This window comes from Siniperca chuatsi, linkage group LG16 (assembly GCF_020085105.1).
Source record: "Siniperca chuatsi isolate FFG_IHB_CAS linkage group LG16, ASM2008510v1, whole genome shotgun sequence".
In the NCBI taxonomy this organism is placed as follows: domain Eukaryota; kingdom Metazoa; phylum Chordata; class Actinopteri; order Centrarchiformes; family Sinipercidae; genus Siniperca; species Siniperca chuatsi.
In genome coordinates, this window is record NC_058057.1 from 7389800 (window position 1) to 7417768 (window position 27969).

The window sequence follows — 27969 nt, forward strand, 5'->3', positions numbered from 1 at the left end:
AACGGTAATAGATAGCCACACTAGTGATCACACAATCCTGTGTGAAGTGGATACAAATTTATTCAAGTTCAACTTAAAAATTATATCCACCATCTGAAGAATGTGACACGGTCATGTTTGACTGCTGCTGTGAAAGTTAAACTTATTATTGAATTGTACTTAGGTAGGTTTCTTGCAAATGGTAAAACTTGAGATGGTCTAGTCTAGTTGTCTGTGTTTATTTTAGTATAAGATAGATACCTTACTCCCTATTTAAAGGATGATGTTCATCAAGACCTTTGAACTTTGATTGCTGGCCATTACCCTACAGATTTGCCGTTTAAAGGCCCCCGGTGGAGTTTTCTTGTCAACAAAGTTTTTGTTTACGTTCAGTGTTTCTCACCAAAAGGCAATGTATGTATCCTTGAGGAATAACAAATGTGTTGAATGCATTTCCTTCCTCATAAAACATTTGCAAAGCCGATTCGTTGAAAATTTAGAAACTTGCAGTGTTTACATCCATGCTTACTTGCTGGCAGTCTTCTTCTCCCTGCCTTTGCTGGTGTATTACTGTGTTTCTTGGTACATTACCGCCACCTATAGGTCAGAGGAATAGTGCGAAACCAGTGGCATGAAAGTGTATCACGTCATCAGACTGCTCCTGCGTGTGCATAGTTGTCCTCATGCACATTCACAAGAACAACAAAACAGAGACCCACTCATAAAAACATTGCTGCATAGCGCTACTAGTGGATAAAACTTCACAGGGCACCTTTAAGTTATCGCTGTTCACATTTAATGAAACAGAATTGATAGCTCTTCTAAAGGTTAAAAATGTTCCAAATGTTCTGTTCATAACATACAATTGCAAGCCAAAAGCCACACATTTTTCCCCAGTGATTATGCCCAAGTTTGTGTCCTCTTGCTCAAGTCTTTCATCATATCTAGGTTTCGAGTTGTTAAAGATAAGGTGATGGTTCAGATATAACAGAGCAGTGTAGAGTCCAAGATAAATGTCCTCTTAAGAGACATTAAAATTTTATCAGAGACATCTTAATCCCCTATCTCCAAGTTTCCTCTATCTATTTGATAGTGACCTTGTGTATACATCGTGTCAGTTTTTTGTGTGTTTGTGCCTGCCAAGTTCATGTTACTCCAGATTGATTGTGTGAATGTATGCACTTGGGTACAGTATGTGGTTTCCATCCAAAATGCTATATGCACGATCCACTTTGGAAAGTGATGTCCAATCTGGAACTCATCTGTGAGCAGAGTCAAGATCTTTAAAAAAGACTTCTAAGTAACCCACAATGCAAACAGTGATTTGGTAAAAGCAAGCGTGCCATTATATATATACGTTTTGGAGCCTGACTTTCATGTGTCTATACAAGTCCCATATGTGCATATATTACTTTAATCAGTGGTTTTATAGGTTGGTAATTCAGTGGCATATCTGAAGCAGAGAGAGATAGCTAGCCCACCCCCTGCTCCAGCCCCATGAGATGGGGCTATTAACACTACTGGAAAATGACAGGGGCTTCACATTTGGCTTTGAAGAGATCTCTAGCTGAAGACAGAAACATCAAAGGCGTCTTCAAAGCCAATTTATGTTTGCTCACTTTTAAAAGAATAAAATCTCTCAGGCTTGGGCAATAATTTAATGTATCTATTGAGCAGTTAAGAAGAATTTAAGGGAAATTTGAAGTGGAATGTGGGAATTTCATGAGCTTTAACTGATTAGCTTCTACTACTAGTTTTGTTATCTGGCAAAAATGGATTATTTTGCCAGGCAACGTTATCACTTTGGATATTGTTTACTGGAATTTATTTCTGACCTCAGTGTAACTTTTATTAGATACAGCTCTTGCTTGAGGTCTGTTTGAAGTCAAATCTAAAAATGCACCCTGTAATGGCTTAATAGTGCAAGTCTGAAACATTGTCATTAGCAAAGGTAGGAGGCTGTGGAGTATTGAGCTTAGAAGTTGTTGTTTTATTTCCTTGTTGTGTTTTATTCTATATACTCATCCTCTTCTTATTAGTATTAGTATTAGTATCGGTATTAGTATGCTATTGGTGCGTTTGTGCATGAGTTAGGGGTAGGGAGTGTGGGCATGTGTGCTTGTGTTGGACATCAGGTTTATTATTTTAAGCAGGGCCTTGCTCACATTACTGCCCCAGAAATAGCACCAGCTCAGTTCTGTCACCTGTGCCATCAAGTCTGAGTGTCTGTTTAAACTCCCATATGAGTTAAACATCATTCTCTCGTGTCATTTGTGTGTTTCTGCATGTACTGTGTTTATGTGTGCTTTTGACACTCTTCGAAAGAGCTTTAATGTGCCCTCCATACCATGTGTACCATGTGAGCTGTTTCGTGGTTCAGTGTGTTGATAAGAGGGTCTCAGACACAGGGCTCGACAGGGTCTGCCCTCAAGGGGAATCAGTGGAATGGTCAGACAAGGACAGAGGCTATATTTAGCCATGATGGTGGGATACAGTGACATGTCCGTTTCATGCCAGTCCAAGCCAGCAATCATTGGGGTTATTTAGTATGTTTTTACGATTATTATAATGTGGATTTCAACCAAATACATGCATAATTCAAAATATTAAAACTGAGACCAGAAGGTCACAGATGAAACACGAAGCAAAGGAGTTATTGTTTCTGGAACTACTCAAGAAGTGCAAGCTGAGAATCACCCACCATGGACACAGATCCAGGCCAGGGGTCTACATTAGCACTCTTAGACTGCCATGTAAGACAATAGCACTGGCAGCCCAACACAAACCACCTGTCTGTGACCAACTATTAAACATACTGGAAGATCTCCTGCACCGTATTCCCTTTAGGATAAATTCCTAATAGTTTGTGGGGACCTAGAAGTTGAAGTTACCATGGCTTTGGTAAATTACAGGAAGTAGACAAATGTTTCATAAAGTTGCAAATAATGCAAAACTTGCACAGAGCTACGTCCTGGACAAATCTATCTTGAAAATATTCCCTATGTAGAGGTTGTAGGACATGGAAAAGAAACCATCACTGGCCACTAGAGCTGCAACGATTAGTCAATGAATCAATTAGTCGATCGTCAGAACAATAGTCTGCAGTTTTCTCTGTTTTATGTGATAGTTAACTGAATATCTTTGGGTGTTGGACTGTGAGTGGGACAAAATAAGACATTTGATGATGTCGCTTTGTGATCAGCAATTTTCACTTTCTTATGACATTTTATAAACCAAACGATTAATTGATAAGGAAAATAACCGTTAGTTGCAGCCCTACTGGCCACAAAGCAAATGCTGCCACATTTGGTTTGTAGGTTCTCCAGCCATTCTGATGACCCAGTTCCACTCTAAAACCATAGTTTGCTGATTAAATAGTGAAAGTAGCTGATAAATATTGAGATGGTCCAGCCGGTGTAGCTGGTAGACAGAAAACTCTGTGTAGCAATGAAGCCGGCCAACTGGAATCAAGCCACAGTCTGTATCTATATTATAAACATATCATCAGCAGCAGTAATACAGAACAGATGCAGGTTGAGAAGAAATTCTACAGTGGCCACCGTGCACATATCTGTGAAAGAATGTGATGTCAGTAACCCCCCACCCAGTCTGTCTCTGTTGACAAACACAAACTGTTGGAAAAGTGAATAGGGGAGTGTGTCCGTTTAGGACACAGGGTCTTTTTTTGTGAGTGGGAGTGTGTTTGTGCGTTGCATATTTCCTCAAACAGAGTGCATGTTTGTGTGTGTTTTTAAAAGCCATGTCACTCACACACACACACACACACACACACACACACACACACAAGCACTTTCTGTACAGCTAATTCCCACAACACAAGTCCAACTATTTCCAGTGTTTATTCTTTCTTTTGGTCAATTTAGAGTTGTCACGCTGCTGATAAATGAGCAGGGGGAAATTACACTTAATTGAAACACAAATATATATATAAATTATTACACACTATGTTTACAAGCAAGTTAAGGCCCGGGTTATGTAAGTTAATTAGATGATAATTGATGGTTGCACCGTAATGTGAGATCAGGCTGATGAGTGGGTTTTGAAAGTCCTATAGGTATTGTTTTGTTTGGAAGAATGTCTTGTTTTCTTCATCTTCTTCATTCTACTCTGAGGAATCGCTTGTTCAATTTGTCTTTTCCTTCTTTTTCTCCCCACCACCCTCCACCCCCCTTGCCTTTTTTCCTCCGTCTTTTTTCAGGGACATTAAGCCCGACAACATTCTGTTGGATATGAACGGCCACATCCGCCTGGCTGACTTCGGCTCCTGCCTCAAACTCATGGAGGACGGGACGGTAAGTTTTTACCACACTGCTGCTGATGCCTCCTCCGGTCCAAAGCAAACATACCAGAGCTTTACTGACCTCCTTGTAAACCCCCAGGGGTCTCCCAGGAGGAGTGTGTGGTTCAGCGGCTTGGCTGTGCCTGCACTTTATGATTCAGACAATTCTCCTAGCAAAAAAAGAAAACATTCCCCTCAGGTGTTATGTAAAAGAAAAATGACAGGATGATATAGATGATCAAAGAAGTGCCTGAGTTTGTTTCTCCAATGTTAATATAGTGATGAGGTTAAATGACCATTAGAAAAAATAAATTTAGGGCTTGTTGGACAGTTCTTGGAACGTCGTCTTAGACCAAAACGTCTAGATTGAACCTTTGAATCATGATAAGAGTGTATTTCAACTTCCTGAATAATACAGAGAGAAGATGCCAACATGTGATGGATCCGAATTCTAACATCTGCTTTTTCTCTTCCACTGTGGAACTTTTGGCACATAATCATGACAAAAAAAATTCTGAAAATTCATTTTTTGCATTATGAAACTTACTAATTTCAGGGGGTTTTCTTGCATAGAGGAATTTTTGGCGCCCCTCCAAAGGTTTTAGCCAGCGCCAAAGGATAATCACCAGTGCCAAAATGATAAGAATTGAAAATAGAAATAGCAATTCAAAGCCTCTCTGAATGTGTTCAATAGCAATTTATCAAACAAGTGTTGAACATGCAGCACATAAACTAAAATACAACATCTTTGACTTCCAGCAGTCAACTCCCCTCTCATCCACAGCCTCTTTATTTTACACATGTGGCTGGCGCTGGATAAGCCTCCGCCTCTCTCCTCTGCTCTCTGTCTGTGTCATGGATGTATAAAGAGCTGCAGGTCTGTGTCTGTTTGACTGAGGGCGGGGCTGAGCTACACGCACAGAGCAGACACAGCAGACAGGATGAAGCCTGGCTTCGGCTGCATTCACACAAAATCCGACAATATGGCTCCTTCCCTCAGGGTTGTGCGGAGGTGTGACCGTGTTTATTTGTGCTTTGTGCAGTCCTGCATTTTTGTTTATGAAATGGTCAGAAATAACAGGAAATGCAAAGATTTCTGTCAAATAAGGTAACACCAGACTCCTGCCATTACTGCACGTGGACCGATCATGCTTACTATCGTGCGTAGTCAACCCCCAAAGGCCCATTCTGAGCCAGGAAAGACCCTGAATTTACTGCTTTGATTTTAATTCAGAATCTCAAAATTGCTTGGAAATAAGTTAAAACAGAGCTCCAACAACTGTGTAGACAAGGGAATTCATCCTGTAGTGGGGGTCTGAAAGTTCAATATGCTCTTTGTTTGGTTGTTTGCTGTTGCTGGAGCGGGGGTATTCATCTCACATGTTTCCAAGACTTCAGCCTGTTACTCATCATCATTCAGTTCAATTTTATTTATATAGCGTCATTTCAAAACTAAGTTATCTCATTGCACTTTTCCTATAGAGCAGGTCTAGACGGTACTCTTTATAACATCATCATTGCTTTCATTAGCATGCAGGCTGAATTTGAATACTTAAGCGCTGTGCTTCTTTTTATGTGAGACTTTGTCTCATATGTGACATTTTAAAGATTCTTTGGGATCAGTTGTTGACTTTTGTTTTGTCCCTCTGCTAGGTCCAGTCCTCCGTGGCGGTGGGGACTCCAGACTACATCTCGCCAGAAATCCTCCAGGCTATGGAGGACGGGAAAGGAAAGTATGGACCCGAGTGCGACTGGTGGTCCCTGGGTGTCTGCATGTATGAAATGCTGTACGGCGAGACTCCTTTCTATGCAGAGTCCCTGGTGGAAACCTATGGGAAAATCATGAACCACAAGGTGAGCTTATAGAGTTTGGCTGCTTCTCTGTATGTGTAAATCACATTTCAATACAATACTTAGAAATATCAATGCTGTAGTAGAAACAGAGTGGAAATAGAAAATGTGCCGGTGACGATGCACGGATATAGGCACACTGTATAGAGGATTTGAAGGCTAAAAAACAAGATTATTAGATTGAGCGTAATGGGTGCATATGTGTATATGGGACTACTGTAATTGGAGTATGTACAAAGAAGCATGCTGTAACAGAAATCAGAAGCACCGTAAGTTTGCAGCTGATTGAAACATTGTGTTCTATTTGGGAATTTAATCTGTGTTTTTGAAAAGTGAAAAGTTGAAATTCACCATCTCAAATCTCAGTTGCCTCTAATGCATACCATCACGTTTTGCACAGGAGCGGTTCCAGTTTCCGCAGCAGATAACAGACGTGTCGGAGGATGCAAAGGATCTGATTCGTCGGCTCATTTGCAGTCGAGAGCACCGACTGGGCCAGAACGGCATTGAGGACTTCAAGCACCACCCCTTCTTCACTGGTACAGACTGAGTCTTACGTCACATATGTCTTCTGTGATTTGAACGCTCTTTATATTTCAAATATACATATATATTTCACATGTATTTTTATCTTCCGGTTGGTTGGATCAGCTTGATTTGGTACCTCTTTCATTTAATAGATTATTTTCATACAAATTTAGTTATCAAACTAATTCAATTGTGGCCTTCTTTCTCCTAGTATCCTTACTACTAGCAGTTGTATAGTATGATATGCTTATTATTAGCAATTGACATATGTATGTGCCTTGTGGATATTTTATTGTTGGCACACATAATTATTGGTTATTCTAATTTAATTTGTTTTCTATTTTAGTCTTTTTTCTGTATGTTGTGCTCATGTTTTTTTCTTAATTAATACATTTTATGTTTTAGATGTTGTTGCCCCCCCCCCCTTTTTTTTGGTGAGATGACTTTTTAAATCTCACCAGCACAATCCTTTTTACTCTTTTAATGCATTATGTTTTTGTGTCTTGTTATTTGTGCAAATAAATAAATGAAAGTAAACTAAACCTAAACATTATACACTGCATATATTGTAGTATATTGAAGAATGACAGTGCTAGCACGCCTTTTTAACAGAAGATGAAAAACATAAATAAGTTAAACTTCATAGATAAATAGATTGACTTTACAGTATATCTCTAAGCATGTTTAATCAATGAATACAGTATCAATAATTGGCATTTCAGCTACCCAGAGATCATAGATTTGTGCCTCTATTGTATGCTTATTAATAGAGGAATCATGGATCATGCTGTGTTCTTCTAAGTGCAACCTCTCTTGTGCTCAGGCATTGATTGGGAAAATGTTCTTACGTGTGAGGCCCCCTACATCCCAGAGGTCAGCAGTCCTACAGATACCTCCAACTTTGATGTGGATGATGACTGCCTAAAGAACTCGGTAAGGGGGTTGTTTAGGGATCAACAGACTTAAGACAAACACCGTACCCTCACATTGTTGTGTACCTATGAATGTATTCATATTTGTATTATTGCGTGTATTAGATGTGAAAAATCTCAGTTCTTTGTCATGTTTTTTTAAATCATTTTTCAGGAGACCATGCCCCCTCCCTCTCACACTGCCTTCTCGGGGCACCACCTGCCCTTTGTGGGTTTCACCTACACAAGTAAATGGTAAGTAGATAAAAGATTATTTTTAACCACTGCCTAAATTTGGTAATTTTGTGTCTTTTTTTGGACACTCATTATTATGATTGTGATTAGTGGATCTTTAGTGGACAGGTGAATGGAAGTGGATGAAATTAAGTGAAGGCACTATTTTCCTCCAGTATTTTTCCAGTTAGCAAAATTAAGATGATTGTTATCCATTTTCACCTTTTTTAAAAGTGTGGCACCATGACCTTATCTGGCTAAATTTGTAATTAGTCATTATGCATGGAGAAATTTCCCAAACAAGCCTTCTCACTGCATAGCATTCTTATCTCTCCATCTATAGAAGGAGTATTAAATTAGATTCCCGCCCTAATAAGGTGATGTTCATGACTTGCTGTAGATCTTCACACTGAAGGCTACCCGTGAGAAAGCAACAAATCCACCACTTACTTTCTTATCTCTTCAAGACTCAGTGATTATGGCCTTTTCCACTCTTTCTTTCTTTCCCCTCTGTCTCCCTCTCTCTCTCTCTCTCTCTCGCACTCCCCATCTTCCTTTATGTCACTGTCATTCCTTCTCCACCCTCCTTCTCCCCCCTTCTTCCATGACTCAGCATCCTCTCATCTTTCAACTCATCGCTGTCTCTGTCGTTGACATCTCTTTCCTGTTTCCCCTCCCCTGCTGTTTCTCTGTCATTTCCTTTTGGCTTCTTTCTCTCCTTTAACCAAACACTTTCATATTGAGTGTAAATGGCTTTTTCTTGCCTTATAACGCAACCTCTTTGCCATTTTTATCCACTTTCCTCACTCTTTTTATCACTGATTCTTACTGTTACTGTTCTCATGCCTCCTACACCTTTCTCTTCACTACTTAACTTTTTTCCCATCCTACTCCCCTGTAGTACACTGTCTGACCGGGGTTGCCTGCGACAGCTGGCAGTGCAGCCTGGTAAGGCAGGTCAGGACCAGGTGGACCTGGATGTCCAGCGCAGCCTTGAGGACAGCCTGGCCACCGAGGCTTACGAGAGGAGGATCCGCCGCCTGGAGCAGGAGAAACTAGAGCTGAGCCGCAAACTGCAAGGTTAGGCTGACGAAAGAGTCTGCTAGGTTGTGAGCATGTGTGAAATCACATATGCACTCAGCCACATTGCAATTTGAGGCTGAGAGAGAGAGGAGACACATTAGTACATTCATTGTACATCTGTTAAAAGACATAAATATACCCACACGTACTGTACATTCAGTGGTCTAGCTAGAATGCATGACAAAATGCAGAAGTCCAGGGTTGAGTTTTTTTTTTTTTTTTTGTACATCTAAATATAATTACCATATTTAAAAAAAAAAAAAGCAAAACAAAGCACAATAATGCCTCCGACATGACCTCTTGCAGAGTCGACTCAGACAGTGCAGGCCCTGCAGCACGCAACAGGCGAGGGCCCTCTCAGCGCTAACAAGGAGGTGGAGATCAGAAGTCTGAAGAGCGAGATTGACATCCTCAAGAAGCAGATCGCTGGTCAGGATAGTTTTTTGTTCATATTTAGTTCAGCTCAGTAGTACTTTACTAACATTTTATTAAATCTTAAACCTTTGTGTGTGTGTGTGTGTGTTTGCGCGTCAGACTCAGGCCAACTTGAGAAGCAACTAGAGGACGTGACGTTGGCCCGCAGGGACCTGGAGGACTCATCTAAACACATCAAGATTCTGGAGAAACAGATGAAGAGCGTTGCACAGGAGAGGGATGACCTGCACAAGGTACAACCAGTATTGTATGAGGATTCTGTGTGTGTGCATGTGTGTCTGTGTATGGATTTGTATTTTCTTTATATTAATTTAGATGTTGTGCCCACAATGTAGGAATACTACCTATAGTAACAAAAATTTTGCACTTGGTCTTGAGGAACAACAATGCTTCAAAAAATACTACAGCAGTATTTTTTACTTTGTTAGCCGTATATCAAAAAATGAAAGTTTGTGTTTGAATGTGTGAAGCTACATGAATAGGTGTGCCGGTTACAATATGTTTATTACAGTACAAACATTTTTATCGTCTCTGTTGATTTGAAAAAGTTACCATATCTTAGACATTTTTCTTCACAATGGAAGATGTGTTAGTGGAAACGGAAAGAGACACATTTATTTGCCATTGGCGATCATGAGCCTACAAAACCATACAATGTTCAAATAAGAAGGGTGGCCTTGCACACCATACAGCAACCAGATTACGCTTTGATTTTGTCAAAAAAGTCAAATAAACCCCTTGCTTATATTGAAATGAATTTTCCTTTAAGTCACTGTGAGAATCTTAATATTGGTCTACACTCTCCCTTTTCTGGCCAGGATGTTGTGGAGGCCAATGAGAAGCTGAAGTCTCAGTCGAAAGAGCTGAAGGAAGCCCACAGCCAGAGAAAACTGGCCATGCAGGAGTTTTCTGAGCTTAATGAGAGACTCACAGACCTCAGGTAGGATCACTGCTCTAGACCATCTCTCAAAACCAAGACACCTACACTTCCTAGTTTCCTTACAATCACAGCTTCCTGTTGAGCATTTTTAATGCTAATGTTGGTTAGTTTATTAGTGTACTGACAATGTATCACACCTTTAGTGTAATATATGGATTTGTCTGCACAAATTGTAATAATAGGTGATATTTGTGCTGAAGGCCATGTCAGTGTTTTCCCTTATTTATGTTTTTTTTTTACTCTCCTGTAACACTTAACACCCCTGTTGTGAACTTTTAACCCAGGTCGGCGAAGCAGCGCCTGGCTCGCCAGTTGCGCGACAAGGAGGAGGAAATGGAGAGCCAGAGTCAGAAGGTTGAGGCTCTCCGCCTTGAGGTGCGAAAGGCCGAGAGGGCCAAGAAGGAGGTAGAGTAGTCTCCCAGTGGTTGCTAGCACACCCTGTTCTGTCTCCATTCACTGGTTGGTGCACAATTCAAGCTTCTATTGCTGTCTGTGTATTGTACTCAGATCACCTTTCTAGAAATATTTATAGATTCCATGAATATTCATACAATAGATTAGAAACAGTGTTGCAGTGGCTGTATTTCAGTGTATAATGTGTTTCTTCACCCTTGCAAGAATATTGCAGACTTTATTTGGGAAGATTTTCATCAGTTTAGAGTAATGTAGTACATAATAATTTCCATAGTTTGATACACAGCACAATACACTGGAATAAGGCCACAAAGTATATATTTATTTTTATATGTGTTTTAAATGTTGGAGTGACAGTTCTTTTTCTTGTGTATTGGTGCAGTTGTTAGGTGTGGTTTAAATGTTTAGCTTGTGCATGTTTTGAATATGTTTTTTTTTTTATAGCTTATGATTGTATTACGTGTATAAAAAAGATGAGTTGAATGCATGAGGGGGAAAATGGTGTATGATCTATGCTTGCATCCAATCACTGGAGTTTATGTGTGTATCCATCATCAGATGGAGGCGCAGGCGGAGGAGCAGGCAGCAGAGGCTCAGAAAGAGAGGAAGCTGAGAGAGCGTAATGAACAGTATAGCCGACAGCTGGAGGAGGAGTTGGAAGGGCTTAAGGTAAGAGTGCCTAACACACACAGCTGAACATTAACTTACTGATATAAAGAGTCTTATTGGTCCCTTTCACACTCCTTTCTCCATACTTTACTAATCCTCATCTCTGCCACTCAACCTCACCAACCGCACTTTTCTCCATATTCCCACCACCCAGTTGAAGCAGGCCGGTTCCTCTGCCGGCCCGGCCTCAGCAGACCAGACCCAGGAGGTGGGACGCCTGCGGGGAGACCTGGAGAAGAAAACGCTCCTGTACGAGGAGGAGTTGGCACGCAGGGAAGCGCAGCACAGCACCGAGCTGAAGGCCCTGCGCAAGGAGCTGCGGGATGCTGAGAGCCAACACCTCGCCCTGCAGAAAGAGATCCTGATGCTCAAAGACAAGCTGGACAAGACTCGGCGTGAGAGGTATTTCATCCGTTTTTCTTCTTGTTTCATTTTTCTTTTTCTCATCTGATCAAGAAAATTTTTTTTTTTTTTTTTACTTCTGTATTGTTGGTGCACTGCAGATGTAGTGGAGTTAGTGGTGTTGCTGCACTGTGTATGTCCAATATCCTGGCAGTCATGATATTATTTTTGTCTTCATTGTCTTTTCCAGTGATGATTGCATGAGGTAATTAGTTATATTAAAAATAGCTCTGTCTGTTATAAATGTGTAGTAACTGTGAAGTGCTGTTTATTTTGAATAGTTAATCTAACATTATTAGAATTTAATTGTTATGTTGCCCCTAACCCAGCCAGAGATAATCCCCTTATGCAGGTAACCTCCTTCCAGGGGTTCTCAAGTATTTTCATCCCTCCATATTGACCCCTATTTCACAGGAGATGTATGAATATCAAGAGTTTTAATCCATTGGTGAAATCTACCATTTCAGAGAACTCCTTTACTTAACCTTATGAGATGGTTGCTGGTAAAAATGATCTTATTGCCATTTCTTCTAAAATAGTACTCTTTTTTAATGCTTGAATGAGGGCTGTTGATGTTTACCTCAGTTGGTCACATTCCTGAGCCATAAAATTGAAGTTGACAGCAAATATCCAAGCGAGGCAGTAACAGTGAGATGATAAATAGTTCTTTTACTCACTTATTGTGACTTGAAGTTGTAAGACTTATACTGTAGTTTTGAATAGTAAAGTGAGGGTGAAAATGGTTGAATTAGTTAAAAAAAATAATTCTGTCAAAATGTGCCAACTCTAAATTAAATACCAAGAAATGAAAAGAACTAACTTATTTTTCTGCTGCAGACCCCCTGGTAGGTACTCCGGGGCACCTGATCCCGCTTTGAGAACTGCTGGTTTAATCAAATTTTAATAAAATCTTGTTTTTGAGGAGAAAGCTTTAGAGCTTTGTTTTTGTACCCTGTAGCCTAACCTTCCTGTCGGGTGTTACTGACATATTATTCTCACTACTTTCTAATTCATTTTTGAGCACACCGCTGTATCAGATTCTAACTGCATTAATGTGTTTGGGCTGAATAATGTGTACCTGGTCTTAGTACCAAGCCTTTGATTTAGGTTTTGAGGAAATGTGTGGAGTCTAAGGCCCACACACGAACAAAGGTAGGAGGATAGATGAGGCATTTTGAGGAAGGTTGACTGTGAGCTTGGTCAACATTTTCAACATATTTTTGATTTGTTTATACTTACGTTGTCATAAAACCACAACATTCAATTACCTAGTATGCTAGTTTAAAGTACAGTAGAGTGACTGTTCAAAGGCTGGATGGCAGAAACCCATTCCAAAAAACCAAAATCTCTGAATAAAGTCCTGTTTTTGAAAAATTGAGTTAGTATCCATGCTGAAATGACAAAGCCAAGAGTCAAGATTGGATTTACAGCTGTGAATTATGGTTAGGAAATAAATGTAAGTTTATACAATGTCACACATTTAACAATCTGTGTATGTTTCCTTCAGCCAAAGTGAGCGGGAAGAGTTTGAGACCGAGTACAAGGAGAAGTACGAGAGGGAGAGAGTCCTGCTTACTGAAGAAAATAAGAAGTTGTCCAGTGAACTGGATAAGGTAAAATATTTGTTCCCATATACGCAAAATAAAAGCAAAAATCACTCGGAAAACACTCAAGTTTTAAACAAGTCAGGTTTCTCTTGCTTTTTCTCAGTCGTGGTCACTCTTTGTATTTTTCTGTCTTGCTTTCTCCGCTTTTTAGTGATCTGTTTATCTCTCTAAAACACACACACAAAAAAACACTATTCCCTTACCCCAGGTAACCCTACTCGGCCAGCCCAGACTCTGTCATCACATTCCTCCCTCCACCCCCTCTTTCCCAGCTATGCCAAAGAAATCACTGTTCAATATCCCCATTAAAAACACCCTGTAGCCTCCTACACAGTCAGATGGAATGAGTCTCTGGATTACGCTCTATTGACTTTGGAATCGGCTCTTGGAAGTTCAAAAAGGCTCCTAATTTAAACAATGTCTTAGAAGTGGGAGGCATTTTGACATATGGAATAAAATGTTATTTTTAAAGTCTGCAACTGATAAAATAGAAAATATCTTGATGAAATAGAGATAATATGGATGTGGGTGCCACTGTAATGATAGCACGTCATTGTAGTTATGTAATGTATTATTCTGTTATTTCACATAGTGAAAAATTATATTTTTCAAAGCTAAAGCACTCAGGACGGATTAGATCTGTCTGTATGCTAGTCTTTGCACAAAATAGTTCTTCAATACATTTGTAGTGTGTGAAAATATTATTGTTTGACTAGTCTCATCTTTCAAAGGATGCACCGAATTTCAACACTGTTTGCTTTGTAGCAAAATCAAGCCACTCCATCTTTTTTGTGTGTGTGTTTTCGGGAAAGGGGAGTTAGCAGGCAAACCTCTGAAGTTTAATTTTCACTGTTGACAAGCTCAAATTGGTGATGAGTGTGGGGTAGTAATTGCTGAAAGACAAGCTCTGCTAACAGTAGTTCAGCCAGACATGGGAAACTTGTCCATTGTCGACTTGAGCTATTTTACTGCATGTTTAGAAGTGAACAGGAGCTTCAGATTCGTGCCTCTTGCAAAAAAAATTTGTATTTATTCTTCTCCTAAATCACTTTTTTCTGTAAGGCTTGTTTGTCCAATTCTTTCAATTCGGATTCACCAAACCCTCTTAACTTCACAAACTTGTGGGAAATTGCTTGTATTAAATCGATGAATGCCACCAGTTAATGAGATGTCTGTTTGTGAGATGTGATCATTTGCATAACTGATGCCCCCGAATAAGGCTACATGTTCTGCTCCATTTGGAGGCATTTTCCATTCACAAACATTTCACCCAAGAGTAAAAAGAAGAATTTCACAGTCCTGCCTTTGAAAATAAGCAGACGTACACATATCAAATTTAGCAGTGTCAGTAGTTGAATTCGGGAACCTGACCTGAAAAATATTACTACAGTTGTCAGTGCTGAATTCAGATGCCAAAAGGGGTCCATGACTAAAATGGGAGGTAGTCAAGGGGACGTGACAGTCGCTGAGATAAATAAGGTAATACACTCCATTAGAAGTGATGTTACACTGTCTGGTGTTAAAACTGAGGCGTACACCTGGACAATGGCCTCTATAATGACCTCTGAGGCAGCTGTTAAGTAGGCTAGCTTAATAGTTACAGCCATGATTTACTAGGATTTTCCTGGTGTCTGATGGTCATTTCCAAGCCTGTGCAGACATCTGTGTGGTGTTAGAACTGTAAGCATTATAACTGCTACAGCACATCTGGGATTGGTAGCATAATTGTGAAACATGATCCACTGACTAGCTTGTAATTTTGATATAAGTCAAACTTGTCTAAAACTGAATACTTAAAAAAGAGGCTCTTGGTTTACTGTGCTAGAGAGGTTTCTATTGTTGTTAAAATGTCAGCAGACATAAATCAAATCCACCTTGAGTGATTTTATATATTTCAAACCATATTGTACAATTTGTTTGCGATGAGGTGTGGTGTCTGTGTTCCTATTAGCGCCCTAGACTGCTGTTAACACCTACATTTTGTCATCTATGGAGTCATTTCATCACTGAGTCCATTACAAAATAAAGCATATGTCATATAGTGGGCCCTTATCCAAAGCGTTACAGTACATGCCAAAAAAGACAATATTTATTTTATCCCATGTTTGTGTTTATTTCAGCGGCTCGAAGCCTTTTCCACAACACTGACATTATTTTATGACCTTGCCTGTCCTCTCAGACAAACATTTGTTGGCAACCAGCTCCAGGATTGGAAAGCAATTGCAAAACAATATAAAATTACTGTCCTCGCTTTCATGTTACATCTCACGTCTTGACAGTTGCAAGACACCAAAAATGTGCCCACAAAGTGAGGTATTTAAGCAAATAATAGAGCAGTTTGAGACTTGTAATGATGTCACCGTGGTTACGTCTTCACACACCTCTCATTCAGGAAATCTTTTTGAGATTAATCACCCTCCTTGGGTCTGTGTAGGTGTGTAGGTGTGTGTGTGTGTGTGTGTGTGTGTGTGTGTGTGTGTGTGTGTCCACACACCTCCTTAGTGTAGTCGAGTGTGGTTAAGCATCTGGGAATTGAATCACAGAAACTGTCATAACCTTCGACAATCCAATGTTTCATTTTACATATTGAACCAGTCATCATGTTCAAGGCTGAGCACCTTTGCTTGTAGTTACACAGCAACGTAGCCTGTTAGACTCATTACACAGTAGTACAGTTTTCTAATGTAATGTCATGGTGTCAATATATATATATATATATATATATATATATATATATATATATATATATATATATATATATATATATATATATATATATATATATATATATATATATATATATATATATGAATCCATTTGCCAGTGTCTTACTTCCTAATGACAGCTTTACGACTCTATGCTTTTTGGTATGATGTTTAATATGATCTGTTTTCTTTGCTTGTGTGTATATGCTTATTCCCTCAGCTGACCAGCATGTTTGAGAAGGTGAGCAGCTCCAACAGGCAGCTGGAGGATGAGATGAGGGAGCTGGCTGACAAAAAGGAGAGTGTAGCTCACTGGGAGGCCCAGATCACAGAAATCATCCAATGGTGAGACACACACACAAATAACCACAGACACACATGCACACAGTAGCCTTCTCAAATGTCCTCAATACTTGCTGAGGCATATGCTTTCCCAATGATGCTACAGCACAAACTAAAAGACTGCTATATTCAGTCTCATAAAATGCACACAGACACACACACACTCCCATGTTGTCTAGTAGTGTATTGGGTTCCTCCATACAGTATAACTGCGGCATTTCTCACATGCCTCTGAAGATCTTAGAGCTACTTGACCTTCCCGTCCTCTCAGATCACTTCCCATTGCAGCTGACACCTCGCCAGCTGCTCAGCTTCCCTCTGTTGGACAAGCCTGCAGTTCTCACATCGCACCCATACCCCACACACACACACACGATACATCCATTCAGACGAAGAAACACATATACCAATGCACGCTCTCACATTCCAAACATGCACATACAAATGTTGAGTCTGGAATGCATTTTTAGGAAAATGTAGTGATTGGTGTTGCCCCCTGGTGGAGATGTTGTTGAACTAGGAAATAGGATCTTTTTTATTTTTTTTTTGTTCTGAGGTTTGAATATGAAAATTGTGTACAACTAAAGTGTAAAGTGTGTGCACGTGTGAAAGTCAATGTGTATTTAATTTTGGGTCAGCTTGAGTTTATGCTTTTAACACCGGCAATGTTTATTCTGGCAGAGTGTTGGGGATTAGTGATGTGCCCAGAGCTACCTGCAGCCTGAACTTGTTTGTGTGTGTGTGAGAGAAGTTAATGACATGGAAGTGATAATAAGTGTGTTTTTGGGGTCACAACACCTACAGAGTATACAACGGTGTCACGTTTTCTTAAAGGCAGTGTTTACATAATGTGTGTGTTTGTTTATTGTAAGGTTGAAATACACCTGTGAAAGCTCTCAAGTAAAAACTGTTGTGGTATAAATGTGGGATTCTGCTGAAATAACTTTAATATACAGTCAAAACAGTTTTTAGGTTCTGTTTTAGGCCTTTAGTATTTATGGGTATGGGTGGAAGTAGGTCTTTGCATGTATAGTAATGCCAGTATGTGTGTTTGTGTGTGTTTGCTGCAGGGTGAGTGATGAGAAGGATGCTCGGGGCTACCTACAGGCTCTGGCCACTAAGATGACAGAAGAGCTGGAGGGACTGAGGAACACCAGCCTGGGAGCGAGAGCCACGGTGAAATACACACACATACAAACACTGTTTCCAACTATTGTAGATGCTGTTGAGTCAAATGAAATTGCTCTGTATTATTGAGATGCAAATACTATGTGATTATGAACTGTGAAATCAATAAAATTGCTTTTTTTTTTCTAAGATAATTAAATTAATGTTAAGTATGATGAAGTCTTATTTTGCATTCATACATTTTGGATTTCTGTCATATTGACAAACAAGTCTAAACTATAGTAATTGTAGGAATAGATCAGCATTATCACAAGTAGCCTGATAGTTCACTCCTCTTCCCTTTCTGTGCCTATTTCTCATTTCTCCTTTGAACTCCATCTTTCAGTGTTGTTCATTTACTAACTTTCCGCCCTCTGTTTCAGGACATGCCGTGGAAGATGCGGCGCTTTGCCAAGCTAGACATGTCGGCCCGTCTGGAGCTGCAGTCGGCCCTGGACGCTGAGATCAGAGCCAAGCAGAGCATCCAGGATGAACTGAACAAGGTCAAGGCCAACAACATCTCCACTGAATGGTATGGATACAAAAACAGTTAGTTCTTTTTTTTTGGGGGGTTTTTCACTGAAAACCGTTAGATTTATGTTTTCAGTGATTTCTGAAAGAATTCTTAAGAAACCTCTGGATAATATTTGATGCATTGTTGTCTCTGATCCATCAGTAAACTGCAGGATGTGGAAAGTAAAAACCAGGAGCTCCTGGCTGAGATCGACAGGCTGAAGAAAGAGACAGAGGAGCTGCGGCTACGACGGGGTACGACTGTAAAAATATCTCATGCTGACCTTTCTGTTTTCTTGTCAGTCACCGAAATGCACTACGAATAGAGTGGTAATAGTTATTTTGAGGGACACAAGTGTTAACATGTATATTTTTAATCTCTACTTTGGCCCCTAAAGTGCTTATTGCAAATTGATGCAGACAAAAAGACACTTTTGCCATTGCTATTAATAAATTTCACAAACACAGTGATCTTAGAGAACTTCAAATACAAGTTTGCATTCTTTCCAAAATATATGGAATGATACAGTTTATTTAAATGTACAGTTTCTCTCTGTACGTTGTGTGCTGATGGTCGAATGGACACTGTGAAACTTTTCGTGTGAGATTATCACTGCAAAAGAGGGATAACTGCAACCAGGGACCCAAATTGGAAGGTTTTGCATCAGCAGCCATATTTCAGAAATAAAATCATGTGCTATGTACATGAAAATGTATTGTTACTTAGGTCATATGAAACACCCCCACTTCTTAGAAACAGTCCTGTGACTCATTTTGTTTAAGTCACCCTTTGATGTTTTAATATCACGTACTTAACCACAGTTGTGTTATTTGTTCTGTGTCTGAAGGTGTCAAGCACCAGGATTCCCAGAATTCCTTCTTGGCTTTTCTCAATGCCCCCACCTCAGCGCTCGACCAGTTTGATGTAAGTATTCAAGAAAAAAAACCTTTACAGGGTTGATTTAAATAAAGCTGATGTGAGCAACCATATATCTATCTGGAATTAAAGATTTGAAATCTATGATCATGACCAACTTAAAATTCTAAATCTCATAAATTTGCAGTTCATTAAGTTATATCTGTGCTTTTTCTTCATTCTTTTATGTTTTTTTTTTTTTTTTGTTCACATGAATTTTCCAAGATCTTTATTTTTGTTTTATCTTTTTGGTTGTTTCCGTGCTTCATCCTCTGGTACATCAGGACTCTTGTTCCTCATCCTCATCTTCTTTAATTGAGTTTTGGGAAGACGTAAGTTTCTCTTGGTTAGGCGGAGGTCCATGTGTGTGTACGTAACAATAGCTCTATGCTGTAGGACTTTACTAGCTGAGAAGGACAGTGTAGATCTGTGTATACATATTGCGTCCGTGGGTTTGCGCCTGTGCATCAGTGTGTGAAGAAGAGCAGTATCACTGCAAAAAATGACAGTCCTGTAATTTTAACAAGATCTAAATCTTATGCTTCTTATGGAAACATACATGGAATGAGATTAATTCATTTGCTTCTCGTGCATATGAATTAATTTGCTGCTTGTGCATATACTTGTTAAGACTGATATTTTTTGCAGTGTGCTGCCCTTGTATTCAGTGCTTGTTAGTCCTTGTAGGCTAGTGGGCTATTTGAATGAACCTTGGCTTTCTAGTGCTAGAACTGAACAGAATCACAAAATACTATTTTTTTTAAATCCTTCATATACCCTTATATCTTCTGTTTATCAGTTTTTTTAGCCAGAAAGATAACTTGAGTTGTCACTGTGCTCCATACTGACTTTTCCCAGCTGCTCCTTTCCCATCACCATGTGTTTCCATTTGCACCCATCCACCCTCTCCAGCCTCTGTCCTTAATTCAACCCTGGTGGACATACAGTAGTCTAATATAGTGATTCCCAACCAGGAGTACCAGAAGTACCCCATGTGGCACTTGTGCAGTTGTCAGGGGGCATGTGGAAAGCTCACCTGATTAACTCAACTGAACTAAACTAACTCAACTAAAATATAGAAATTGTGATTTTAATTAAAGAAATACGTCCACATATTTGTGTTACGGAGATAAATAACAGCCAAGTGCAAGTACAAATTGGTGTGATCCTCAGTAAATTTCCAATAACAAGTAAGCTGCCCATCAACCTGAGTCAGTTGTGGCACCATGTGTTACAATTGAGAGTGCATGAAAACCAGTTAGCAAGCAAGCAGAGAAGTAGAAATAGTTAGCTAAAAGTAACAATAAATGGTTGAAGTAGTAGGGATAAACAGGTGAAATAGCTAAAAGTAAGGGATAAACAGGTGAAATAGTTAGCTAAAAGAGGATACATGGCTGTATGGTTTTATTAAAAAATATTGGAACAATATCCATTTTTATAAGGGTCGTAGGGGTAACCCTATATCAAACAAAAAAGGTTGGGAACCACTGGTCTAATGTAAAACAGGCTTATATTACCATTTTCATGTTTCTCCCTCAGTCTTTTAAATATGTGTTTTCAGCTCTGTTAGACAGACTTTCTGATATTCACTCATCTCTGTGTCTCTGCCACTCTGTGCCTCTCCTGCCACTGAAGCGCTCGCCATCCATTGGCCCAGCTAGCAAAGGCAGACGTGTAAGCACCTGTGCTCTGTGATCTCATTGAGCCTTTCTAAATGTGCTGTCTTGTCCTCGTCGCGCTGATGTTTAATTTGTGTGTGCATTTCCTATGAATGTTTACTGTGACTGATTGCATGGCAGGGGTTCTGAAAAACATTTTTTTGATATTTGTGTTGTCAAAGTGTGTTGGATAATGTGCTGGATTTATCATATTTTAATTACATGGGATGTGTGGTGCCTTTGTGCCTTGGTGTCTGTGTGTTTTTTCTTTTTATTCTTCAGTGTAGCTTTGTGAATGGCCATGCATGGTGTATGGTGTATGCTAGCGGTGTCTCAAATTAGCATGGTCATTGGGCTGTGATGTGTTCCCATGTGTTATAATATGTGGGGTGCAATAAAGTTGTGGTCCGTTTTCCTCTGTAGCTTTGAAAGTCCAGTGGATATGATCACATATCTTGACCACAATGTCTGTTTATTCTGTTTTCCATTTGGGTATTATGGCACCCGCCCTTCTCTTGAAGCATGGATGCTGCATATTGTTCTCTGGTTTGTTTTGTTTAACTAACACTACTTCTTTCCCTCTGTCTCCTTCCCTCCTCTTCTCATCTTCCTTTGTCCCTCTGCCTCATCACCCCCTTGTTCCTCTCCATTTCTTGTCCTCCTTTCTTCCTCCCATCATCATCCTCTTCTCTTATACTTCCACGTCTTTTCTCACTTATCCTTTCTTACTTGTCCCTGTGTCCTCTCCCGCTCCTCCGTCTTGCCTCTCTCTCCTCAGGTGGACTCTATGGATAACTTCACCCCCTCTAACACTCCATCCCGGGAAGATGACCCTAAGTCCCACCTCAAGTCCCGCTCGCGTTCACCCTCCATGGCTAGTGATATGGAGCCCATAGAGGTCAGACAATCCCTTAGTCTGGGCAGGAAACTCACGTGTTTTTGTATAGAGGCTGGTATCCTATCAGCAAGATTTTCTGAGTACAAGAGGACTTTTAAATGGCTGTTGGCTACCTGGTTAAGTTGAAAACCATTGCAGCCCTTGTGAAATACTATAGTAGAATCTGGATAGGGGTTGGATGCAATTTCCCATCCTGTTGTCACCAGTTAGAAAGCCTGGTCAGGAGCCTCTCTCTAAACATGGCATGTGTATGTCTGGTATGTCGAGGAACAAGAATAAAATGGGTCCAAATATTCCCTATACCAATTCAGTTGACAATTTACTTGCTCAGAGCAACTCACAATAGTTAGCTTGTCAAATAGGTCATTCCTTGTGAATTGCAAGTAACTCAATTATGGAGAAATGTGAGCAGTACAATGAAATGAAGTAGAACATTGATCCCAGCAGTAGATTCCAATCTAAATTGAACTTGGTGTGCTCTCAGACTGTTGTTGAATATGGTGCTGCAAGTAAATACAAGTGTCCTAATTGGGACTCATGTTCTGTTTTTTTAAATAGTGTTCACATCATATGGAAGTGCTTGTAAACCATGTTGGAAACAGATATGACTTGCAAGTTCCTCAAAAAATAAAGTAATAATGGAGTCATCCTAAAACTAGTAGAACTTCATGGATGTGAACAAAAATATGCACCTTGCTCATCACCTGCTATTCTACTAATATGAGCCTGTGTGAAACTAGCAAAGTTTCAGTTGGCAAATCTATACAGCCAATATGAAATACTGCGTTTATTCAATTTTTAGCCAGCTCTAAGTTCGTCACCTCCATCTTTACCTCTGACCTTACTCACAGAATGCCTTAGCTTAGCCTTTTGTTCTTGGGAAGCCTTGGCCTAGCTGGCTATTAACCAAGTTTTATGTCACTCATACATTGGTCAAAATACAGCCAAGATACAGTTACTTATCTCATTGCGTAATGTTTTTGTGTTCTGTCATGCAGTTGATAGACCATCCTCCTCGTACAGTCCAGACCCCTACCATGCGCTCAGGAGGGTACGGTAGTATTGGACGCTCCTCACCTAAGGTTAGACGTGTCACACTTGATTGTTGGACAACTTTGCCACACTAGACCTCATGTTATGTTATAACCACTGATTTTGTCTCTCTTGCCCATTCATGCACTCCACAGCCCAAAGCACATCAGTTTGTGGTGAAGTCATTCAACACGCCCACTAAGTGTAACCAGTGCACTTCCCTCATGGTGGGGCTCATACGTCAAGGTTGTACCTGTGAAGGTAAGGACAGGAATAGCGGAAGGTGAAGGAAAATACAGTAGATGGGATCTGTGTTCTGCCAACTCTGATTTAACCCGTAGACACCATTGAACCTCTATAACACACCCAAACCTGTATCATTTTTTTTACTTTAATGATTCCAATTTATATATTCTCATGTTGAAGTTAAACAAAATCCATGGAACTTAAAGATTAGAACTACAAAGCTTGTTTGCCTTTTCATTGATTTTTAAAATCTCATTTGTCTCTCTCTGTCTCCATGTCCAGTGTGTAACTTCTCCTGCCATGTAACATGTGCGGACAAAGCTCCGGCTGTGTGTCCCGTACCTCAGGACCAGACCAAGGGCCCGCTGGGTATCGACCCTCAGAGGGGTATTGGTACCGCCTATGAAGGGCACGTCAGGGTGAGTGAGACTGACAAAGGCCTCGGATGTCTTTGGCCCCAGACAGTGACTTGGTGAATTGAATAGTCAGTTGAAAACAATGCAGACGTTGAGATCTTGAGACAAGCCCTGGTTTCTGAGTTGTTTACTTCATTTGAAACCAAATAAACATTGGCTTTCACTCTCCCTGCTTTCTTTCTGAATCCACATGAAGGTAAACGTGAAATATAGCTTTTGGTGGACACCTGGATTTGAACCTGTTTTAATATAGGTTTATGTAGTTCTGAATTGGCACATTTACATTTATAACACTGTAGAAGGTATTTTAACTATGAGCTTTGGTACAGGTCCATGTATTATATCACCAAACCATGTCTTTGTGTCTGTTTTAGGTGCCCAAACCGACAGGGGTGAAGAAGGGTTGGCAGAGAGCGATGGCTGTGGTGTGTGACTTCAAACTGTTCCTTTACGAACTGGGAGAAGGAAAAGCCACGCAACCAAGTGTAGTAGTCAGCCAAGTCATAGATATGAGGTAAGAGAAGTATAGAAACTCTTCTTAGTTACTTTAAATATATACTTACATTTCATCTAAATATCCTGGATGTTCAGCTGTGTCTTGAGTCCAAGATAGTTTACTGTGTACTTCAAACAATCAATAGAACAAGTAAACATACTGTGGATACTCGATACTAGTAAAAGTGATGTGGTCCAGTGATTATTTTTATTATCGATTAATCTGCGCATTATTTTTTAGATTAATTGATGAATCAATTAGTCTGTGAAATGTAAAAAAGAAAATAGTGAAAAATGGCATTCACAATTTCTCAGAGGCCACATTAACAGTCTAAAACCTTAAGATATTACTAGAGAATGTTTGGCATTTTTTGCTAGAAAAATGACTAAAGCAGTTAATCAATTATCAAATAGTTGCTGATTAATTCTCTGTCTGTTGATCAACTAATCGAATAATAAACTAGTCGTTGCAGCTCCAGGTCCTGCATGTCTAACCTTTGATCTCATTCCTGTCATCCAGGGATGAAGAGTTTTCAGTCAGTTCTGTCCTGGCCTCTGATGTCATCCACGCCAGCCGCAAAGACATCCCCTGTATATTCAGAGTAAGTTCTCTTGATTGTCTTCAACCAAAAGTTTCAAAATAATCCAAATACCACTTAATACTATTCAACATCTTATATGACCTTTCACCCGTCCCTCTTCTCTCCTTAGGTGACAGCGTCCCAGCTCTCCCCCTCCAGCAGCCACAAGCCCTCCATCCTGATCCTGGCCGACAGCGATCAGGAGAGGAACAAATGGGTGGGGCTCCTCAACGAGCTCCACCGCATCCTCAAGAAGAACAAGCTCAAGGAGCGCTTCGTCTACGTCCCCAAGGAGGCTTACGACAGCACCCTGCCTCTCATCAAGACAACACAGTCTGCTGCTATCATAGGTGGGCCTTCAACACTCACATTCCTGCTCAAAAAACACGGAGTACCTGAACAGACTAGGGTTACAAGAGGTATTATAGGAAGCAATTCAGATATGTCATGCTAATCAAGATCCCAGATAATGTAAAAAATTAATAGTTCCTTATGTTTGTATTTGCAACAGAGTGTAGTTGTTCCAGATAGAGCTATTTTCACAGACAACTAATTAGATCAGAGAAACTCTCTGGGCCTGTCTTTTTTCCCCCGCCATGTTATGAAAATAGAAACTAGCGGATTGGAACAGTTTTTGCATAGAATGCCCTTTTCTGTCCCCTTACTGGCACTGAAATGGCCGTCTCGCTTCATTTGCTTTGCCCTCAGATCACGAGCGTGTCGCCCTGGGCAACGAGGAAGGCCTTTTTGTCATCCATGTCACCAAAGATGGTAAGATCCACTCTTCGAGATCTGTTCTATGTTCTTGTTCACTTGTTTCGTTTCCACCCTAATGCTGTTCTTAACGTGTTGGCATTAATAGAGTAGGTGCACTGATGACCTGTTTTTATGTCACTCCCACAACTGCCTGTTTCTATTCCTTTCTTATCTTCACCACGTCCTTTCCATCCCCTTCTCACTCCCCTTAATCCTTTATCTGCACTCCTTTATTCACTCCTGTCTTCTCCCTCAATCCTCAGAAATAATCCGGGTGGGTGACAACAAGAAGGTGCACCACATCGACCTGATTCCCCAGGAGCAGCTGCTGGCGGTTATCTCCGGCAGGAACCGCCATGTCCGTCTCTTCCCCACGCAGGCCCTGGACGGCCGCGAGACCGAGTCCTACAAGCTGGCTGAGACAAAGGGCTGCCAGACCATTGTCTCCGGCCCCGTCCGCAACGGCTCGCTCACCTGCCTCTGCGTGGCCATGAAGAGGCAAATCATATGCTACGAGGTGAGAAAACACTGACTAATACTAACAGAGTTGTTGAATACTTTTTATTAATACAAAACCCGACCTGCTCTCCAAATACTTATTTCTTTCAAAGTCACTTGAGTGCTTTGTTATTTACTTCTTTTTTATCTAATTCATATTATTTGCTGCTGTATAAACCAGTTTACAATTTGCCCTGCTGCACTGCAGGTGAACAAGAGTAAAGCACGTCACCGCCGGCTGCGAGAGGTGCAGGCCCCGGGGCCCGTTCAGTGGATGGGTCTGCTCAGCGAGCGTCTCTATGTAGGATATCAGTCTGGCTTCACCCGCTACAGGTACTCTACCTGTTAATCGACATACAGTGGTTTTTAATGTCCATTTTTGTTATTACTGTATGTTAGATTGTTGTCATTTCTTTCTTCATAATTGATTACTCCCTGCTGAAATAGCTATAAATAGTGTATAAATGTATTTAATTTCTTATTAAATGACAAACTCAGAGCAATAAATCTGACTGTGTGTCCGATGACCTCCGCAGTGTCCATGGTGACATGTCCCCTGTCAACCTGCTCCACCACGAGGACCACACCCTGGCCTTCATCCCCCAGCAGAACCTGGATGCCCTCTGCGCCGTCGAGATTTCCAGCAAGGAGCTGCTGCTGTGCTTCAGCTCCATAGGAGTATATGTGGACTCCCAGGGCCGCAGGTCACGTCAGCAGGAGCTGATGTGGCCAGCTGTTCCCAACGCTGCCTGTGAGTGCAGGAATGAATGTTAATTTATATGGTGATAGAGGACGCACGTTTAAAAACACAATATCATGGGTCACATCATATCACAGGGACAGTTATAACAGGGTAGATGGATAGTCATTGTATTCACCATGTGTCTATTATATAACTCGTCATAAGATAATATTATAACAAATGAACAAAATTTGTCAGTAAGATAAAAGGAAAGGTAGGGTGTTACATTTTTTGGTGTTTTTTTTTTTAATGCATGAAAGAGATAAATTGCTACAGTGGCATATATTGTGTTGTGTGTGTGTATACACTTTAATATACATCAATAAAAATATTTACATCATGATAAAACATTAACCACAGAAAGGTAAATATAGGTTAAATACTGACAGTAAAAAGGGACTAAACTGTACCAAGACAGACTACAAATCATGTTTCCTTTCGTCCAGGCTACAACGCCCCCTACCTGTCAGTGTACAGTGAGAACGCTGTTGATGTGTTTGACGTCAACACCATGGAGTGGATTCAGACCATCCCTCTCAAGAAGGTCAGTGCTGTGGACTATGGCTTGTTGAGAACACGATGAAGCTTCAGCAGCAATGGAATGTCAAGAACATTAAGACAGCTGGAGGCATCTCTGGCTCCACCTGGTGGATTAGATGAATGAATCCTATCTGCTCCTGTCACCATAGTAACCTGACCTCATTCTTCTGATTGCCACCTTGTCACATTAACAGATGAATAAAGTCCAGATTTTGAAGTTTACTTCAGATTTTACATTATAGGGTCAATTTCTGGAATAAAAAGATGATTGCTGATCAGAAATCAGTTGTTGCAAATTGATTATTGATAGATTTTTCTGCTTCCCCTTCAGGTGCGACCTCTCAACGCTGACGGCTCTCTGAACCTGCTGGGACTGGAAACAGTCCGGCTTATCTACTTTAGAAACAAGATGGCCGGTAAGAATTCACAAGTGTATTGTGTGAAGCTTCACACGGCTAAAAACAAAAAAAATTGTCATGGATGACACAATAAAGTCACATTGTGGTCTGAAAAGTAAAGGGTTTATAGCTGCTGATAGGAAGCTATATAGGAAGCTAAGTTGTCATTGCAGGAATTGAACTCTTGAGCTGATGGGCTTTTAAACCCTTTTAAACAGTTTTGTCACCGTGTAACCCTTCTTCTGTCTTATATATGTTTTGTAGAACAAAAGCAACTTCAGTAACAGTAGAACGTTTGACATGCCACCCTCAGCCAAGTAAATTTGCACTTGTGAGTCGGTTGAAGCGCGCTTAACCTCTTCCTTCATCTAAATTTGCAACACTTTGTAGTCTTTCATGTAAACATGCCTGTGGCTGTGTTGTGATCTTCCAGAGGGTGATGAGCTGGTTGTCCCAGAGACGTCAGACAACAGCAGGAAGCAGATGGTGCGCAGCATGAACAACAAGAGACGCTTCTCCTTCAGGGTGCCTGAGGAAGAGCGACTTCAGCAGAGAAGGTAGTTTACCTGCAGCACGAGGCAGCACTCTTCACTGTACATAGAGATTTATACTAACTGCATATCAGCAGAGGAGTTCACCAAAGTTTTCTTGACATTTTTTCTTGCAGTTGCAATTCTGTTATCAAGTTAAGTCTCAGCTTTTTCTGCATCCTT

The 27969-nt window shown here is 40.4% G+C and overlaps 1 protein-coding gene across 7 annotated transcripts in view; it reads left to right on the forward strand.

Annotated features, from left to right (window-relative positions):
- cdc42bpab (CDC42 binding protein kinase alpha (DMPK-like) b) overlaps positions 1 to 27969 on the forward strand; it is an 82672-nt gene that overhangs the window by 47142 nt on the left and 7561 nt on the right. For 3 of the 7 annotated variants that reach the window (XM_044170399.1, XM_044170398.1, XM_044170401.1), the window contains exons 6-39: positions 4199 to 4292; positions 5933 to 6133; positions 6531 to 6669; positions 7482 to 7591; positions 7745 to 7824; positions 8705 to 8883; positions 9193 to 9315; positions 9421 to 9554; positions 10140 to 10261; positions 10546 to 10666; positions 11234 to 11344; positions 11499 to 11746; positions 13254 to 13359; positions 16279 to 16403; positions 17471 to 17576; positions 17951 to 18099; positions 18244 to 18335; positions 18929 to 19005; positions 19281 to 19328; positions 20632 to 20670; positions 21433 to 21552; positions 22551 to 22634; positions 22740 to 22845; positions 23113 to 23249; positions 23621 to 23760; positions 24262 to 24343; positions 24453 to 24672; positions 25031 to 25093; positions 25342 to 25595; positions 25785 to 25909; positions 26113 to 26327; positions 26765 to 26862; positions 27190 to 27274; positions 27690 to 27813. In XM_044170399.1, coding sequence (XP_044026334.1) covers positions 4199 to 4292; positions 5933 to 6133; positions 6531 to 6669; positions 7482 to 7591; positions 7745 to 7824; positions 8705 to 8883; positions 9193 to 9315; positions 9421 to 9554; positions 10140 to 10261; positions 10546 to 10666; positions 11234 to 11344; positions 11499 to 11746; positions 13254 to 13359; positions 16279 to 16403; positions 17471 to 17576; positions 17951 to 18099; positions 18244 to 18335; positions 18929 to 19005; positions 19281 to 19328; positions 20632 to 20670; positions 21433 to 21552; positions 22551 to 22634; positions 22740 to 22845; positions 23113 to 23249; positions 23621 to 23760; positions 24262 to 24343; positions 24453 to 24672; positions 25031 to 25093; positions 25342 to 25595; positions 25785 to 25909; positions 26113 to 26327; positions 26765 to 26862; positions 27190 to 27274; positions 27690 to 27813 — 4257 coding nt within the window. The remainder of the gene's footprint in view (positions 1 to 4198; positions 4293 to 5932; positions 6134 to 6530; positions 6670 to 7481; positions 7592 to 7744; positions 7825 to 8704; positions 8884 to 9192; positions 9316 to 9420; positions 9555 to 10139; positions 10262 to 10545; positions 10667 to 11233; positions 11345 to 11498; positions 11747 to 13253; positions 13360 to 16278; positions 16404 to 17470; positions 17577 to 17950; positions 18100 to 18243; positions 18336 to 18928; positions 19006 to 19280; positions 19329 to 20631; positions 20671 to 21432; positions 21553 to 22550; positions 22635 to 22739; positions 22846 to 23112; positions 23250 to 23620; positions 23761 to 24261; positions 24344 to 24452; positions 24673 to 25030; positions 25094 to 25341; positions 25596 to 25784; positions 25910 to 26112; positions 26328 to 26764; positions 26863 to 27189; positions 27275 to 27689; positions 27814 to 27969) is intronic. The other 4 variants (XM_044170400.1, XM_044170404.1, XM_044170402.1 and 1 more) reach the window with 2 other exon arrangements.